General features: G+C 37.5%; 1 protein-coding gene across 2 annotated transcripts in view; it reads right to left on the bottom strand.

Annotated features, from left to right (window-relative positions):
• The window catches only part of NRDC (nardilysin convertase), a 70,277-nt gene that overhangs the window by 10,590 nt on the left and 40,286 nt on the right, over positions 1–19,401 (bottom strand). For both annotated transcript variants that reach the window (XM_037043294.1, XM_037043293.1), the window contains 10 exons: positions 18,030–18,107; positions 16,784–16,904; positions 16,646–16,704; positions 16,138–16,192; positions 9,908–10,012; positions 7,694–7,817; positions 7,077–7,163; positions 6,353–6,472; positions 5,060–5,111; positions 3,973–4,123 (listed from right to left, as the gene is read on the bottom strand). In XM_037043294.1, coding sequence (XP_036899189.1) covers positions 3,973–4,123; positions 5,060–5,111; positions 6,353–6,472; positions 7,077–7,163; positions 7,694–7,817; positions 9,908–10,012; positions 16,138–16,192; positions 16,646–16,704; positions 16,784–16,904; positions 18,030–18,107 — 952 coding nt within the window. The remainder of the gene's footprint in view (positions 1–3,972; positions 4,124–5,059; positions 5,112–6,352; positions 6,473–7,076; positions 7,164–7,693; positions 7,818–9,907; positions 10,013–16,137; positions 16,193–16,645; positions 16,705–16,783; positions 16,905–18,029; positions 18,108–19,401) is intronic.

The raw sequence follows: 19,401 nt of genomic DNA, 5'->3' as shown, positions 1-19,401 counted from the left end.
TTTCTCCCAGACAGAAAGGCAGGCAGAGACACAGAGCCCACATGCTGGTGCCATACCTGAAACTCCATCAACCCGGCCAACAATGCAGCCAACACTGCGGCCAACACTGCTCACCCTGCCCTGGAGATTTCCTGAGGCTCCATCCCACCCAACTTAAAGCTATTAATGGTAGCTTTTCCATATGAATGGCTGGTCTTGGCTCATGCTTCACAACTTCCTCAGTCTTCTCAAACAAGCAACAGCTGGCCTTAGTGAGTCCCTGAGCCCCCATACTTTTTGCTAAGTGGCCCCAGGCACAGCCACTAGAAGCAGCCAGCCTACATTCACAGCTTGGCTTTGCCTGGGAATCTCTAAGACCAGCACAAGTAGCAGCCATCTCAGACTGCTCTATAGCTCAGGCAGGGTGGACATGGGCAAAACACAGGTAGGAGCTGACCTTGGCCTATACCACCCAGGAAACCCCAGGTACAACACACCCAATGAACAGCTACAGACCACATCTGAGCAAGACCACCCTGCCCCTACACAGCTGATTCTCCACAGAGAGCACAGTATGGTGGTCAGTGATCAAAGCCAATCCTTGCAGCTGACTGGCCTGGGTAAACCCCTCCCATTAGCAACCTGCCAATAGCAACCAAGGGTCAACTACAAAAGGAGAGTGTACTCAGCCCACATGAAGGGCATAACTTTAGTACCCAGCTTGGGTGATAGGGGAGGCTGTGCCACTGTATACTACAGAACACCTACTACATTAGGCCACACTACCAAGACAGGCAGTCACAGCAGCTCTAACTAACACACAGAAACAAACACAGGGAAGCTGACAAAATGAGGAGACAAAGAGACATGGCCCTAGTGAAAGAACAGATCAAAGCTCCAGAAAAAAATACAACTAAATGACAAAGAGATAGCCAACCTATCAGATGCAGAGTTCAAAATACTAGTAAATAGGATGCTCACAGAATTGGTTGAGTATGCAAAATAGAGGAAAAAGTGAAGGCTATGAAAAGTGAAATAAAGGAAAATATACAGGGAGCCAACAGTGATGGAAAGGAAACTGGGACACAAATCAATGGTTTGGACTAAAAGGGGGAAATAAACATTCAACCAAAACAGAATGAACAAAAATTAAAAAAAAAAAAAAGAGTAGAGGCTTAGAAACTCCAGGACAACTTTAAATGTTCCAACATCCGAATCACAGAGGTGCCAGAAGGAGAAGAGGAAGAGCAAGAAATTGAAAACTTATTTGAAAAAACAATGAAGGAAAACTTCCCCAATCTGGCAAAGGAAACAGACTTCCAGGAAGTCTAGAAAGCTCAGAGAGTCCCAAAGAGGTGAGACCTAAGAGAGCACACACCAAGGCACATTATAATTCTATTATTCAAGATTATAGAGAGAGAATCTTAAAAATAGCCAGAGAAAAGGAGACAGTTATCTACAAAGGAGTTCCCATAAGACTATCAGCTGATTTCTCAAAAGAAACCTTACAAGCAAGAAGGGGCTTGAAAGAAGTATTCAAAGTTATGAAAGTCAAGGACCTACATTCAAGATTACTTTATCCAGAAAAGCTATAATTTAGAATGGAAGGGCAGATAAAGTGCTTCCCAGAGAAGATCAAGTTAAAGGAGTTCATCACTAAGCCCTTATTAAGAAATGTAAAAGGGACTTATCTAAGAAAAAGAAGATCAAAAATATGAACAGTAAAATGACAAAAAAACTCATAACTATCTACCACCAAACTGAAAACAAAAAGAAAAACAAACTAAGCAAACAACTAGAATAGGAACAGAATCACAGAAAAGAAAATCACATAGAGGGGTATCAGAGGTTGGGGAGAAAGCAGGAGAAGGTACAGAGAATAAGAAGTATAAATGGTAGGCAGAAAATAGACAGGGGGAAGTTAAGAACAGTATAGGAAATGTAGAAGACAAAGAACTTATATGTACAACCCATGGGCATGAACTAAAGGGGGAGGAATGCGGGTAGAAGGGAGGGTATAGGGCAGAGGGAAATAAGAAGTGGAAAATGGAACAATTCTAATAGCATAATCAATAAAATATGTTTTTTAAAAAAGAAAAAAACAAAACTATGATCAAAATGACAATACATACTATCAACAATTGAATCTAAAATACAAACTAAGCAAACAGTAAATACAGGGCCAGAATCATGGATACAGCGAGTATTCTGATGGTTGCCAGATGGGAAGGTGATGTAGGGGAAATGGTGAAGAGGTGAGGGGAATAAGAAGTACAAATAGGCAGTTACAGAACAGCCATGGAGATGTAAAGTACAGTATAGGAAATGGAGTAGCCAGAGAACTTGTACCCATGACCAATGGACATGAACAATGGTGTAGGGATTGCCTGAAGAAGTAGGGAGTGCTGTGTGGAGAAGGGGAAAAGGGGAAAAACTGAGACAACTGTAATATCATAATCAATAAAATTAAATTAAAAAATAAAAATACTTTTTCAATTGTTTTTATTTCATTTTCTTCATTTTAATGTAGCAGCCACAACCTCTAAATTATTGTTGAAAAACAGAGGTAATTGTGGATATCCTTGGCTTATTCCTGCTTTCAATGTTCAGAATTTCATCAGTTAGTGTAACATTTGCTGTTATTGTTTTTAAATTAAAATTTTTGTGATTAAGTAATTTCTCCCCATTCCTACTTATTCATAATGCCCACTCAAATTTATCAAATGCTTTGACATTTATCACTCTATCCAAATACAGGCATACCTCGTTTTGTTGTGCCTTGCTTTACTGCACTTCACAATGTTGTATTTTTACAAGGTGAAATCAGCACAAAGATCAACTCCCTTTATTACAGCACGTGCTTTAACAGAGGCCTAGACCCAAACTCACACAACTCTGAGGTATGCCTGTTGTGCTTCAAAGATTTTATTTATTTATTCTTAGAGAGAGGGGAAGAGAAAGAGAAGGAGAGAAACATCAATGTGTGGTTGCCTCTAGCACGCCTCCTACTGGGACCTCGCCTGCAACCCAGGCCTGTTCCCAGACTGGGAATCAAACCACAACCCTTTGGTGTGACCCTTTGGGAACTAAGCCAGCACTCAATCCACAGAGCTACACCAGCCAGGTAATGTTCAAATTTTTAAATATTTGCATCTACATTTTACAGCTAAAAATTGTCTATCTCAGGTTTTAACATTAAAGCTAAGTAAGCTTCATAAAATCAAGAACCTCAAATATTTTTCTCTAGATTGTATTTTGAAAAGCTCTCCAGGCAATTCCAAAACATGTCTCCCAAATGACAACTACAATATTAGGCTTTAATCTATTGGGATCTTATGCTACGTTATACGTAAGGCTTTGAAGGTTGATAAAAGTAAAATATTCCATGGTGTGTCCTCCTAAGACCGATCTCTGTTCCCTGAGGAGAATGATAGGGACAAGGGCATAAAGGAGAAAAGTATATTTACCAGCATTTCTGCTAAGATAGGGACACCGTCACCTCTTAGCACAGATCTAATCTCTGCCAGGGCCTTTCCTCCAGACTTTTTCTTGCATGAATCCAGTTCCCCAAACCTGAATATCTGTCCTACCCACTGGGTACATTATATTACTTTACCTGGTGTTCATGACCCAACCCTCTCAGCCAGCACACTCTATTACTTCTCCCTCTGCTTATGAAGCTTTGACAAAGTGACACTGGAACACATTCCTTACCAGAAGACAAACTACTGACAAGATATATGCCCCCCTTCTAAAAGGTTCAGACTTGGAACTGAGTAACAAGACACACATACTTAAAACAACAGGACACAGTACAGGAAGAAGAAAGGACACACACACCTGACAAGAAAGCATGATAACCCACACGAACAAAGATTACTCTCTATGTGCGGCACTCCGTGCACAAGCCTCTTTGTTCAGTGCTATGGGAGCAACAAACAAATACGAAACTTCAAAGCTCTGTATGGGGCAAAACAGAGCACTTGTACTTACAGGTAGTTTGTGGTTAAATCCTTTCACTCGAATAATTAAACCATGTTCTCCAGCTACCAGCTTATACTCCAGCTGTGCCACATCTGCTTCATAAGCTGGTTCCGCAAGGTTATGGGTTAGGATATTGACAAAGATATCAAAGAGGACCACACTGAGAATATAAAATGCAAACAGCATCGTTAATTGGCAAGAAATAGACGTGAAAAGATTTGCTTTAATTTAGAGTGAGAAACTTTGCTTTTACAAAGATGTTTACTCACTTCTCCTGAATGCAAAACTATATACTAATTGAGTTCAAGGTAAATACTGCTTCCAGGGCTCACTTTCCCAGAGGTTTATAGAGCTCCTATCTTCAGCTGTGCTCCCCAGTCTTTTTCATGTCACGCACACAGAGAAAACGGTCATACATGTGCTGCCCAGTGGGGTAAGTGTAAAAAGTGTCCAAGGGAACAGGCCTAACGGCTCTATTACTGTGGCCTAGGTTTCCCAACTAACAAATTAAAACTCTGAGGGAAGGGATGAGGGTAATGCATTTTTTAAAGTGAACATTAATAAACGTTAATGCTGCTTGTCATTTTAAGGTTGGATTGTATATGTTAAGTAGCAAAGGAAATAAGAAATTCACTATCATTTCCTCAGTACCTCCTATGTTTCAGGAATATTTTTGGCTCTCTGACCTCCCACAATGCAGCTATCTACATAAATATATAAGTGATTTGCTAAGAACAAAGTATACGTGATCAGATTCTCTGGCAGCCTCTAAATACAAGATCAACAGAGCCACTCATCCTCATCATAGACTGGAAGCTAAGCCAAACTCATCTGTAAGGCACTATCTCAACCAGTAATTCTATGAGTAAGTAGCCTCACTATCAGCCTGTGTTACAAATGGTACTGGAGATGCATCAGCCACAACTTCATCTTGATGTTTATATTGATCCAGATTATTTGTTTGGAGCATGGAAAAAATACACAAATCAGCAGCATAGCTCAAGTACTCATAGAGAAAATGGCACAATGATTCAGAATGAAACAAAAATGTTTTCAATAATAAAGATTTTTTCTGGAAAAGAGGACAACTGCTTACTTTGCCGCAGACTTCTGTATCAAAGGTGAGATGAGGTGGAAACGTATATACGCTGAAAGAAAAAAGATCATAGAAAGAAAATAAAGGCCAAAGGCCTCAAAAGTCTATACATCTATTTTCCCCAATATCATACTTCTTTAAAATTCTGAAATAAGCTATTAATCCTTAAATCTTCATTACATTTTTATCCTAGGGGACTTTAAAAAGTAGTATTTACCATTCCAAATAATGACCAGAAGGCACACTTTACTCTACAGAAAGATCAGAGATACAGAGGGATACACAGAGAAGCCTACAAATATTCATACTTATCAACAGCTTTATTCAGGGAAAATGTTTACAGAGGTATCCATGTCAATAACAGCAAGGGGACAATCCCAATGCACAGCCTTTCCAAGGGAGCTGAATAAATGATAATAACATTTTTAGAAACTCTTATAACCTATTCAAAAAAACCTGAGACAGCACCCTCCCAATAAACTCAAGAATTCCTCAGAGCTACAGTATAGTTGGTTGAGGTTAGCAATATGGATTAATGGCCACCAGAAGCACTCAGCCTGACTCCATGTTGCTTCACTGGGTTCCTGTACAACGCACAGGAACAGGAAAAAGAGCAACATAGTTTGGGCTACTAAGTTGAGGGATTTAAGAGTGTTTATACTATGCTTCTTCTATATTGAAAAACAGAATGTAGAGGAAGATATATGGAGAATATTTCACATTTGTAATGCTGGGTGAGGCTCTGGTGTCTAAGAATAATTTCCTTTAGTGCACTCTTATTCTACCTCCATTTTTAACAATGTTTTACTGATTGACTTTTTAGAGAGAGAAACATTGATTTCCACTTATTTATGCACTCATTGTTGCTTCTTGTATGTGCCCTGACCACGGATCACACCCTATAACCTTGGCATGTTGGGACAATGCTCTAACCAAATGAGCTACATGGCCAGGGCCTCTACCTCTTTTTAAAAATAATGTTCAAAAGTACCACCTATTCCCTAAGATGGCCAAATACCTGGTTCTGCTTTCATTAAACTAAAAGAAAAGTATCTGAAAACAATTTCATTTTAGGCTTGAATTTTATTCTGAGAATCTGTAGTGCCCACAGGGTTTCTGTGGTGGCATGAGAGCACAGCACGGGTCTGCGAGGTGAGCCCAGAAAGGTCCTCAAACGGAAGAGGCAGGGGAAAGGGAGGCAGATGATAGACATAGGAAAAAAGGTTTTTGCTACAGTGTGAAGAAAAATTTATATCACTTATTTCACTGCTTTTAGGGAGGGAAACATTTTACCTTTGGGGATTTTAAATTTGTTGTCTTTCTTATACCACAGGCAACCTTGCGGAGTGTTCACAATTTTAACAGGGTATTCTGTCTCTGGACAATCAAAAGCCTTCAACATGAAGTCCGTGGCTAATAAAAGAAAACAGTAATAACTCATTCAAGTAGGTTAATAGGATTCCCAGCAATCTATTCTTGGCTTCAGAAATCTAAGTAACTTTTCTTTGTGAAACCTGGAACAAAAGTTCTTGAAATAATACCGTTTCTTCACACAATTAAACATTTTGCTATTTTACATTCTAACTGATTTTTTAATGCTTTCACAATTCATTACACTGACGTCACAGCCCATTACACTGATTTCACAATCCTCTAATGGGTTGCAATCTATAGTTTGAAAAATTCTAAAACAACCAGAAAAGATACTGACAATTCCAACACAGACTGAATGGAAGGATCAGCTAGGGCATGCAAGCAAAAACAAATGCTTCAGAGAGTCCCGAGATCTATGTTTACGTCCTGTTTCCTCCACTCACCAACTGGTGGTGGTCTTCGACAAGCTGCTTTACTTTTCTGAGCCTCAGTTTTCTCATTTGAAAAAGTAAGAAAACAGTGATGCCCATCCCAGAGTGTTACTGGGCAAATGGTTCTTTGTAAAACATAATGTTCTATATAGGTGCTATTTGTTTACTTAGAACATGGGTGGATTATCTACAGTGATTGCTATTTCACTGACCTATGTACTTGTTTTCAGCTGGAAGATGAAGATCTGGATTTAATTCGAAATTACTCTTCCAAAGTTCAGCCCTAGAGTTTTCAACATCTGCAGAGGTGGAAAAATAAATGGTTCCAATCAAAAACGCAATGTTCAGAATTGTCTCAATAACAAACCAGTCAACAACTAGCCTTCACAAATCAATTCTCCCTTCTTCAGAAACCTGTGAGTGATATATCCAGGCATTCTAGACTCTTGAGATTCAAAGTGTGGTCTCTGGGAGCTTAGCTTGTAGAACTGGAGTCTCAGGCCCTTCCCAAGAGCTACTGAGTCGGACTCTGTATTTTAATAACCTCTCCAGGTGTAACATACGCACAGTGAAGAAGCTTGAGATGTACTTTTCTAAAACATAGTCAAAACTGCTCCTAAACTATCAAGACAACAGGATTTTTTCACTAGCTAATAAATACAAATAAAGTCATAGCAAAGAAGTATAAGTAATTTTCATCTGAAGGTAATCTGAAAATATGTATACTTTTCTCCCTACAAGAACCATCAGACACATTATTAAGAAATAAAAATCCCCAGGTGAGTCAGATATACCTAAATTATGTAGGACGATTATAAAAACATTTTACCTTCCATACTATACTGAGTCCCAAACCATTTCTCCTTGAGGTCACATTTTCCCTCATTAGCACCAGACAGTAGGACGAGATTCGCTTTTTGAGGAACTAGCTGATTAAGGGCTTCAGCAATGACCTAATAAGGGATGGGGGTAGGGTTGGGGAGGAGACACATAAACAACAATGACAACCTTAACCTATAGATCTGTTAAAAAGACAGAACCACATTATGTTAGACATCCCAAGATCCTAGCATCCTGACATGAATGGAAATGTCTATAGTCCATAAACACCCTAATTTACAAAAGTTCATTGGTCTATCAGTTGTTTAAAATGTTTCTTGATAATGCTATATAAGGAGGGACACCAAAAAAATTAGATTATCTTCTGGAAGATAATTATCTTCTTATAGAACAGACTTCCCCTGCTAGGTGTGTGTTTTAGGTACACATCTGTATCAGCACACCAGCTGGCATTGTGAGAGGCTGTGTTCAGCTTCAGTGAAATTTTCTTAAAGTCTCTTTCAATGCATTTTCCCATTTCACGACGGATGACGTATGAGTGCACCTGCCCACACAGTGCCAAGTATTTGGTTTTTGACCAAAAATAGCATTACCCCCATGCCCCACCCTTGATTTCACCCCAAGTGACTTTTTTGTTTCCCCAGATGAAGAAAACACTCAAAAACAAATGTTTTGCTGATGTGGACGAGGTGAAACAAAAATGGCAGAAGCACTAAAAGGCATCAAAATTTATGAGTTCAAAAACTGTTTTGAGCTGTGGAAAAAAATGTCTCAATAGGTGTATTGCATCAAATGAAGAGTACCTGGAAGGTGACTGAAGTTTAAACATGTAAGAATAAATACACAATTGTTTTATAAACAAATTCTGGGTTTCTCTGGATCTCCCCTCGGGTAAACAGTATTCATCTCAAATCTACATAGTTAATAGTAGTAGCAGTAAAAATAGCCATCACTAAGTTTTTACTATGTGTCAGATAATGTTTACCATGTTACTTTATTTTATACTAAAACCAACCCTAAGGTATAACAATTTTACAGAAAATAACTGCTTCAGAGGTTAAGGATAATTTGCTCAGGTCAAAGATTATGTAATCTGTGTTGTACAGGACGACACAGCTAGAAGTGGCAGAAATGGAGTTCTAACCAAGTCTGTACATGATTTCAAAGATTACAGTGCTGTTAACTGCCGCCTCACACCTCAGCAGCAATGAAAATGAGCCCAGGTAGGGGCTACCCCAATAATCCTTCAGCTATGACAGGAATGAAACAAGACTTTATGGATTAGGTTTAAAATGCTAACTACCATTTAAACACCATTTCTTCGAGGAAAAAATGACAAATGGTGGTTCAGAAAAAAAACACTTGGACCCTTGGGAACAACCATCCTAGGGAGATGACAAGAACATGTGGTTGCTGCTTTTTCCTTTACCTTGCCTGACCTTTTCTAAAATCCGTAATAGTAGAATACCCTTTATCAAAGTTTCTCACCCTTAGCACTATTGATATCTTGGGCCAGATAAATCTTTGTTGGGGGTGCTGCCTTCAGCACCGTAGGATGCTTAGAAGTATCTCTGGCTTCTATCCACTAGGTGCCAGGAGAACCCCCAATTTTGACAAATGAAATGTCTCTGCATGAACAAATACCCCCTAGGGAGCAAAATCACCCCTGGGTGAGAACTGCTACCCTACAGGGAAAAAACATGACTTGCTGCCCAGAAACAGTGAAGGAAAGACCCTGACCAACATTTTTTTGTATGTAGTATTATCTGTAAATCATATGTTTTGAATTCAGGGAATCTTGTATTTTTCTTGTGAATACTTTCAAAATGATTAAAATTTAATTGTGCAGCATCTCCAAGTGAATTAAAAGGTAAACTAAACAACTCTCTAAATATGCTTACCAACTGATGCACATAGTTCTTGGTAATCACTTAAACTATTTAAGTAGACACTTCAACACTTTAAAAAACGGTAAGAATAGTACCTAAGAAGAGGATTTGGTTTCTCCTATTAAAACATAACTTTATACGAGAAACATGAAAAATTACCCACAAAACTACTGGTATTTTTTCTATTTAAACAAACAAGACACGATTAAACACAATCAAGCTTTCTCCATTCTCACAGATCTTAAGTACTTTTCTCTGCTTTCTCACCCTCCTCTTTCTCCAAATGTAAGTATTAGAAATGGAAACTCCCTTACTTCTGGCTTGTATTCAAAAAGAAGCTGGTCTCCAGTGAGGAAGTCCTGCAGTGGGTACAGCTGCATGTTTTCACACATGTTTTCCACATACTCAACAGGATCTGTCTGTAAAGAGGTAAAATTATTTCACACTAGAAACTCTCCATTATTACCCTTAATTTGCCACAAATACTTTTCTCTTAAAAACAAAACAAAATAAAACAAAAAAACAATGAACCAAAAGCTTCTGAACAGATAAAACCAAATTTAACTGCAGTTAAAGAAACCTGATGGTCAGAATTTCAAAAAATAATTAACCAAAGCTACTATCTTAAGGGGCTTTAACCTAACACCCCTCTAATCCCCCACCCTGAGCTCTACAACACACCAGGCTCTAATTATGTCACAGCCTCCTCATGAGAGCAATTATAAGACTGAACTGTAAATGCTTATTTATATGCCGTGTCCGACAATGCTGTGAGGTACCTAAAGGCAGGGTCTTCATTATTTTATCACTGCAGTACTATCACCTAAAAGCTATCTAAAAGCTATTTGTAACCGTGAATCAAATTAATGTAAAAATCAAAATGTATGATTAGATAAAAATCTTGATATAAGAAGTTATATTAATCAGTATATTATTTCAATTTAAACCACAGTTCTCTAACCTGTGAAATGAAAATACTCTTCCAGAGGAAACCAACCAATTCAAGCATGTGAATACCCAGATGCACAGAANGGCTTTAACCTAACACCCCTCTAATCCCCCACCCTGAGCTCTACAACACACCAGGCTCTAATTATGTCACAGCCTCCTCATGAGAGCAATTATAAGACTGAACTGTAAATGCTTATTTATATGCCGTGTCCGACAATGCTGTGAGGTACCTAAAGGCAGGGTCTTCATTATTTTATCACTGCAGTACTATCACCTAAAAGCTATCTAAAAGCTATTTGTAACCGTGAATCAAATTAATGTAAAAATCAAAATGTATGATTAGATAAAAATCTTGATATAAGAAGTTATATTAATCAGTATATTATTTAAATTTAAACCACAGTTCTCTAACCTGTGAAATGAAAATACTCTTCCAGAGGAAACCAACCAATTCAAGCATGTGAATACCCAGATGCACAGAATCTGGAACCAAATGGAACCAAGTGGTTCCATTCCCACATTTTGTAATGAAGACATATACTCAGATTGTCTAGGTCATTTGTCCAAGGTCACACAGTGAGAAAGTAACAGGCACAGTTATGAAAGAGAAATGCCTGGTTGCTTCTCAAACACACCCCGACTGGAACCAAACTTGCAACAGGCATATACACTAACTGGGAATAAAACCAGTGACATTTCAATTTGCAGGACAACACCCAACCAACTAAGCCATACTGGTGAGGGCTATGTTTAACTTTTTAAGGAACTACCAAACTGTTTTCCAAAGAAGTACACCATTTTACACCCCCACTGGCAATGTATGAAGGTTCTAATTTCTCTACATCTTCTCCAACACTTGTCTATCCTCTATTTTTTCATCTACTACAAACTTTTACTGTCTTCCATTATTGTTATATTGTTTCTGTTTTTCTGCCTACAGAAAAGCATGTACACAGCTTTTCTCTAGTTCAAACAGTTGACCTATAAGACATACTGAGTCCAAGTTCCTATGTAAAATTAAACATTTTTTAAATTTAAGGAGACCACTTTGAAAGGGGCATTCCTTCCTATTTACCTTTATTGATGAAGACTAGAAAAACATTTGAAAAGGAGACACTTCAACTTTGTTTAAAAAGAGTATACATAAATGCCAAAATAAGCTGAGCTACTGGAATTAGTTTAGCAGTTCATACAGATACAGACCTTACCGATTTGTTCTGACTTTGCACTGATTAGGTTTTCATTTAAGGTGTTTTGGGCTCATGTTTTAGAATCAAAGTAAGTATTCATGAATGTTGCCAAAAGTGAAAGAAGTGAGCTATAAAATGCCGAGATGTCAGTAAACAAAAATCTTGAAATGTCTTGCTTAAGAAGGAAGCGAAGAGACAGAAAGAAAATGTCACTCACTCAACCAATGCTAAAAAGCAGATCCCAAAAAAGGAAGTTGTGCATCACTTATGATTGTATTCCACAATTCTTGTTCCCACTCCTTCCTGCCACAGATCTGACCCACATATTGCCACTAGAGTGGAGAAGGACTGTGAACAAAATCACTCCTGATAAGGTAGATGACAAGATTCAGGGTTCCATGCATATCAATTAATAGGGAGAAGGGTGTGTAGGAGCCTCTAAAAGCCAATACAGGTCATAGCAGCTTTTTTGTTTTCACAGAGTAAGATCATTTCAATTTCCAGTGACTTCAAGTATATAGAGCAGATTACATAGGAATCAATAACAACTTGAAGCTTATAGTTTTTGTGATCTTGTGTGCATGTGCTTAAGTTTTCTCTACTTATAGTAGATATTCAGGGAATCATCTTTGGTAATGATCCAAAAAGGCAGGTTCCAAGAAACCCTACAAACTGGTTCTAAATCACAGGCTCTTAATCTGGGGTCCATGAACACCTCCTGTAAGATATCGGTGGACAAATTCAGGTCGGGGTGGTCATGTAAGAATGTGGTTGGGAAGAAATTACATATTTATTTACACTAATCTCTAATTTCTCATTTTTATTCAATTATGAATATGGCAACAAACCACAACAGTATTAGTAGCATTTATGACTATAACCAATAGAAATCACAATATAGTTGCAGATATCTTAAAATAGCATACTCATTGCTATCTAAAAATTATAATAATTGTTAGACCTACCATTAATCTTATCAGCTAATATATTAATACTTTACTATTTTGAGTACTTTATTTCAGTATCTTTTGTACTTTACTATTTTGAGTACTTTATTTCAGTATCTTTTGTAAACAATGTATTTTATTTTATGCATTTAGGAAAACTATTCTATGAGCTGTGTAATAATTAACAGTATTGTTTCAATGTTAAATTGCCTGAGTTTGACAATTTTAGTCAGATTATGCAAGAGAATACATTTGTTTTTAGCAGATACATGCTTTAAAATGTATAGATAAATTACAATAATATCTATGATTAAATTTCAAATGTTTTGAGGAAAAAATACACATACACCCATATACACATACATAGATAAAGAAAAAATGAAATATGGCAAAATAGCAATTTGTGAATCCAGGTGAGGGATATACCAGTGGTCGCTGGACTGCTATGGCTGTTGGAGTTCAAAAATTTAGAAGGATAAAATATTCTGAGGAGGAATGCACAGGTTTAACAGATTTCCAAAGGGATCCAGGGCACAAAAGGTTTTAAAAAAAACACCCTGCTCTAAAATTCTTACTTTTCAGCCTTATATAATACCTTTCTTTCATGGACCCTATCCAATAGACATGTAGGATCATAAATTTTGTTTTTTACAGTATGCCAGAGTACCTTATGTGCTTCCCATTGCTTAGAATGTATCCAAACCATATCCACTTTTCTCTTTGTTTTTTAACATATATTTTATTGATTATGCTATTATAGTTGTCTCATTTCTCCCCCTTCATTCCCCTCCACCCTGAACACCCTCTCCCACCCACATTCCCCCCCTTTAGTTCATGTCCATGGGTCATAAATTCTTTAGCTTCTACATTTTCCACACTATTCTTGCCCTCCCCACTGTCTATTTTCTACCTACCATCTATGCTACTTATTCTCTGTACCTTTTCCCCCCTCTCTCCTCCTCCCACTCCCCTGTTGCTAACCCTCCATGTGATCTCTATTTCTGTGATTCTGTTCCTGTTCTAGTCATTTGCTTGGTTTGTTTTTGTTTTAGGTGTGGTTGTTAATAATTGTGAGTTTGCTGTCCTTTTACTATACATGTTTTTTATCTTCTTTTCCTTAGATAAGTCCCTTTAACATTTCATATAATAAGGGCTTGGTATGATGAACTCCTTGAACTTGACCTTATCTGAGAAACACTTTATCTGTCCTTCCATTCTAAATGAAAATGTTTTGCTGAATAAAGCAATCTTGGATGTAGGTCCTTGCCTTTCATGACTTGGAATACTTCTTTCCAGCCCTTGCTTGCCTGTAAGGTCTCTTTTGAGAAATCAGCTGACAGTCTGATGGGTACTCCTTTGTAGGTGACTGTCCCCTTGTCTCTTGCTGCTTCTAGGATTCTCTCCTTCATTTTAATAGTGGGTAATGTAATTATGATGTGCCTTGGTGTGTTCCTTCTTGAGTCCAACTTCTTTGAGACTCTCTGAGCTTCCTGGACTTCCTAGACATTTATTTCCTTTGCCAGATTGGGGAATTTCTCCTTTATTATTTCTTCAAAGAACTCTCCCACTTTTTGCTGTTCCTCTTCCCCTTCTGGTACCCCTATAATTTGGATGTTGGAACATTTAAAGATGTCCTGGAGGTTCCTAAGCCTCACCTCATTTTTTTGAATTCTTGTTTCTTCATTCTTTTCTGTTTGGTTTTTTCTTTCTTCCTTCTGGTCCACTCCGTTGATTTCAGTCCCAGTTTTCTTGCCATCACTATTGGTTCCCTGTGTATTTTCCTTCATTTCACTTAGTGTAGCCTTCATTTTTTCATCTAATTTGCGACCAAATTCAACCAATTCTGTGAGCATCCTGATCACCAGTGCTTTGAACTGTGCATCTGATAGGTTGGCTATCTCCTTGTTGCTTAGTTGTATTTGCTATGGAGCTTTGATCTGGTCTTCTGTTTGGGCCTTTTTTTTTTGTCTTGTTGCACCTGTTATGTATGAGGGGCAGAGCCTTAGGTATTCACTGGGGAGGGGCAACCCAGTTGCTGGGTTGTGTCACTGTATGTGGGGGTGGGGTCCAAGAGGGAACAATGGTGCTTGCTCCCCTCTCTGCTGGATTTCAGTCCCTTCCAATGCTTTCCCCAAGCAAACTGAGGCTTTCTGGTGCTGATTCCTCTGTGGGTGGGCTTGTGTACATTCCAGGACCCTGTGGGTCTCTCCAACATACTCTCCTGTGAGGCTGGAAGTGTCTCCTGGCACCTCAATCTCCACAAGTGTTTTCAATAGGTGTTTTGAGGCTTTATTTCCCTGCTCTGGGACCCTGGCTTGTGCAATCTGTCTCGCTCCCCAGTTTTGCCTGGTTTATCTGAGAGAGAATGAAGGACTGCATGGTCAGCCAGCCATCTTGCACATTGTGCCCCACTTCACAATCACTGCTTTGCTGGGTCTGCCTGTTGCCACCCCGCGTCTGGGGTCCACCTGCTGTTATCTTGCATGTCCGGGGTTTGTCAGCTGCTGCCTTGGGCGCTAGGTGCCACCACTTTCTTTGCCACGACCCCTCTCCGCTTGGCCGCTCAACTCCGCCTCTCCTACCGGTCTAGATGAATGTGTCTATTTTAACTCCCTGGTTGTAGCTGGACTTCCAAACAGTTGAATTTTCTGTCAGTTCTGGTTGTTATTTTGTTTCTAAATTGTTGTCCTTATTTTGGTTGTGCGAGGAGGTACAGCATATCTGCCTATGCCTCTATCTTGGCTGGAAGTCCACCATATCCATTTTTAAATGCTGAACTCAATTCAAATTTACCACATCCACGAAACCTTCCATGGTCATATTTCAATCAAGGCAAATGCTCACCTTGCCCTGAAATCCCAGAGTGCACTGTTTCTAACCTTGTATATGGTTATTACTACTGATTATCTTGTAGCATATCTTCCCAATATTGGAATTCCCCAAATATCAAGTACCATAGCAAGCTCTCCACGAATGTTTATCAAAGGGATTGACAGATGAATGACTATATATATGTAGATTAAAATATGATCCGTGTCAATCTGCCTAATCCTTCACCACTGTTCAGTAAAAATAGTCAAAAACAAGAGAGTTAATTTTCAGAGAGACTCAAGGCCATCTTGAGACTCACATGACAGAGAATGGCACAATTAAAACTCCACTGACACTTCCAAAAAGAGGAACAATGGTGCTGAGTGGACTGTATGTCATCCTGCCAACCCAAAGGCTGCTGGTTGATTTCTGGTCAGGGCACCTGCCTGGGTTTTGGGCCAGGCCCCTGATTGGGGAGCGTGCAAGAGGCAACCCATCGATGTTTTTCTCTCACACATCAATGTTTCTCTCCCTCTCTCTCTCCCTCCCTCCCCCTCTCTCTAAAAAATAAATAATTAAATAAGAGGAACAATGTCCACACCAGTTTTCACAGAAAACATTCAAAAAGAATTTGACTTCCAGTACCTGTTCTTGGTAATGAAACTCATTGTCCTCAATTTTTTGAATTTCTTCAAAAATTCTGTGAAAGAAGAAAATTATAATTAGAAGACATATTTACATTTTTCATTCAAGTCATCAATCAGCAAAAGAAGAGAAGCAAGTGGTTCGATTCCCAGTCAGGGCACATGCCTGGGTTGCAGGCCAGTTCCCAGCAGGAGACTCATGAGAGGCAACCATACATTGATATTTCTCTCCTTCCCTCCTTCCCTCTAAAGATAAATAAACAAATAAATAAAATCTTAAAAAAAGAAAGAAAGAAATACCTTTAAAAAAAAAGAAGAGAAGCATAAAAATAAACAGACTGGCCATTCACATGCAGAGAATAAGAATACGGAGCCAGTAAAGGAAAATAAGCAGCAAATGCCTGACAAATGATCAAAGAAGCACTAGAAAATTGTCTACTGGCAGCCTAAACACTAAAACATACTAGATAGGACTGACCTCCGGCCTAATTCTAATAAGTATGTATTACCTTTTGTCTGGGCCTAGTGTCTGCAGCATTTTTAAATACTGGAAAACAGTATGAGCCACCTAAAGACAAAATATCTGGTTATATTTTTGCACAAAGTGATATCTATATATTAAAAAATGCTCCATTTTAATTACTTACCTCATAGAAATGTTCATAACCCTCATCAGTCAATGTAATAGAAATGCTGAATACTGAGTAAGTAGAATTTTGCTCAAATCCTGTCTCACCATTTCCACCAAATAATGCAAGAGCCCAGCATCTACAGTCAGAAAAAAAATTATCCAATCAATATATGGAATTAACAGTCAACAAATACATCAAATTAACAAAATAGGTAGGACTTCTATGTAAAATTTGGGAAATTCAGCTTTTGATGCAAAAATGCTTTCCAATAGTAAGTTTAAGAGCTTTCAATAAAACTTTAAAAGCATAAAGGACTCCCAAGGAATTGTACATTCAGAAATCACCTGAAGAAATAGCCGTATTTATTTGTTTACTAGAAACACTAATATATTACAAATAGCAAAATATTAAGTTTTATGAAGCCATAGTAATTTTATTGAAAAGCCAAATGTTTAAAACCTAAAATAAAGAGAAAGCCAGAATAGAGATGGAAATTTTAATGAAATTCAGCAAGGTAGAAAGGTTATACACATCTCAAAGCATTTTACATTTATTGTGTAAGGTATGTAAGTACCTAATAACATTACTCTTTATTACCTGGTTACTACCTTGCCTTCCCAGCTTTTTTTGAATGTTCCAGTACACACTAATGTTTTAAAGTACTTATTTTAATTTTTCATCTGCCTTTCTTTCCATTCTTGAATTAGTGTATAGAAAAAATCAAACAAAGAATTACTCTGATGTATTGGTCCTGATGCTAACGCTCTATTTCTATCACGTGGCTAGACAACTTAAACAAATGCCTAAATGAACGAGGAATCACTCTGCTAACACGACTGCATATACTGTTCACAGTTCCACATACTTAGATATTATGATTCATCTGACCAAGGAAATTCTCTTTAGTCTACCTTTTGGGTTGTGAAAGCTTGAGATCCTCAGCATTTAAATAACTAATATTCAAATCTAAATTCTTGGTTAGAGCTAACCTTTTATGTAACTCTGGAATCTATTAGCTTATGATTTTTTAAATTCTGTGTACAACTACTTCCAACATGGACTAAAAGGGAGCTTCTGAGAAAATACACACATATAATACAGCCATTAAAATAATCTAGGTTATTAAAGCAACTGTAATTAAGCATTAGATTTGATTCTAAGCTCCTGGCAGATAAAGTAAAAAGAGAAAAGAGTAGGTTACATAACACTTATTATCTACTGTTTTTCAGAGATTGCTACAATCCATTAATTGAATACTTGCTTTTTTCTAAGGTAAGAAAGAATGCTGCCTTTGCCTTCATGCCCAACCAGCCAAGAGATATAATGAAGTGGCTTCACCCTTTAAAAAAAACATTAAGGTCAGAAATTTTTAAAAGTAAGGTATTAAAACACAAGAAAATCATATTTCTGTGACTATGATATTTGAGAATACGATTATAAACTTATTCTCACATGAATTCCACTAAACTTAAAATTATAATTAATTTGATAGTAGGAAGATAAAGACAGAAAACATGGTAAAATTTAACTTCATCTGAAATCTCTGAAATGAGTATAATCACTCGAAAATTTAAGACTTCTACTTTTCCTTTCAGACACCAAACTTAACTTCTCTTTGTGGTAAAATCATTCATTTTGTTTCACCCAAAATGGAAATAATACAGATTCTTTATCATTTTAGAACCTAACACAATATAAATCATTCTGTATCTGTAAAAGCTTTCAGTATTCCATCGGACTGTGGTAAATGAATTGTGTTGCTTTAAGTGTCAGAAAATCTAAGTTACAGTTTTAGCTTTTCTTTTGAGTAAATGCTCTTGAGCAAAAATCTTAGCCTCTCTCTATATTTTTTCCCTCTTCACTTACCTAACTACTTACTCATGGGATTTTCATGAAAATGCTGTACCAGGTATAAAAATGCTTTATTATATAATAATATACTTTAATAGTCTGAGTAGTTGTATATACGTTATCATATTGTCTTTTCCCACTGGATTCTACTAAAATTTCAGAAATACATTTCTATCAAAACAAAATATAGAAAAATAGATTGGGTTAGGAAATCTAAACATTCTTAAATTTTGAGATTACTGCACAGAACTATTATCAGTAAACGTTTAGAAGTCAACATACAATATTATGACTTCAGCTACATTAAGCAATCTCCAAAACCCACACAACACTGTTTAAAGTCTGAATCTGAATTACATCTACAGTAAGACTGATGCAGGGGAGCCCATCAGTTAAAGAATGAGCCCAGCTGATTACATGAGACTTATATCTGAACAAAGCTAACTACACTGTATTTGATACCTCTGAAGAATAAAACAGTTGCTTCTTTGTAGAAAAGGGGCTACCACAAAAAAGCTAATTTACTGGGAATTCCCATATTTGGGAATGCAAAATAACTCTGGATGAGTATCACATTTAAAAAAATTAACAGTCCACACACACACACACACACACACACAATAACTGAAAGGAAACATACAGAAATGTTAATGGTCTTTGGAAAACAGAATCATGAATGACTTTTTCTACTCTTCAGTGATTTTCAATATTTCTACAATGAATTACCTTAATAACCAGTCAGAAGGTAAATAGGTTTTGTTATTAAGAAAATTAGAAAATGC

This window comes from Sturnira hondurensis, unplaced genomic scaffold (assembly GCF_014824575.4).
Source record: "Sturnira hondurensis isolate 20B ecotype Veracruz unplaced genomic scaffold, ASM1482457v3 Scaffold0004068, whole genome shotgun sequence".
Taxonomy (NCBI): Eukaryota; Metazoa; Chordata; class Mammalia; order Chiroptera; family Phyllostomidae; genus Sturnira; species Sturnira hondurensis.
The sequence above is the reverse complement of the archived record's forward strand: the minus strand, read 5'-3'. Positions and strand labels throughout refer to the sequence as shown.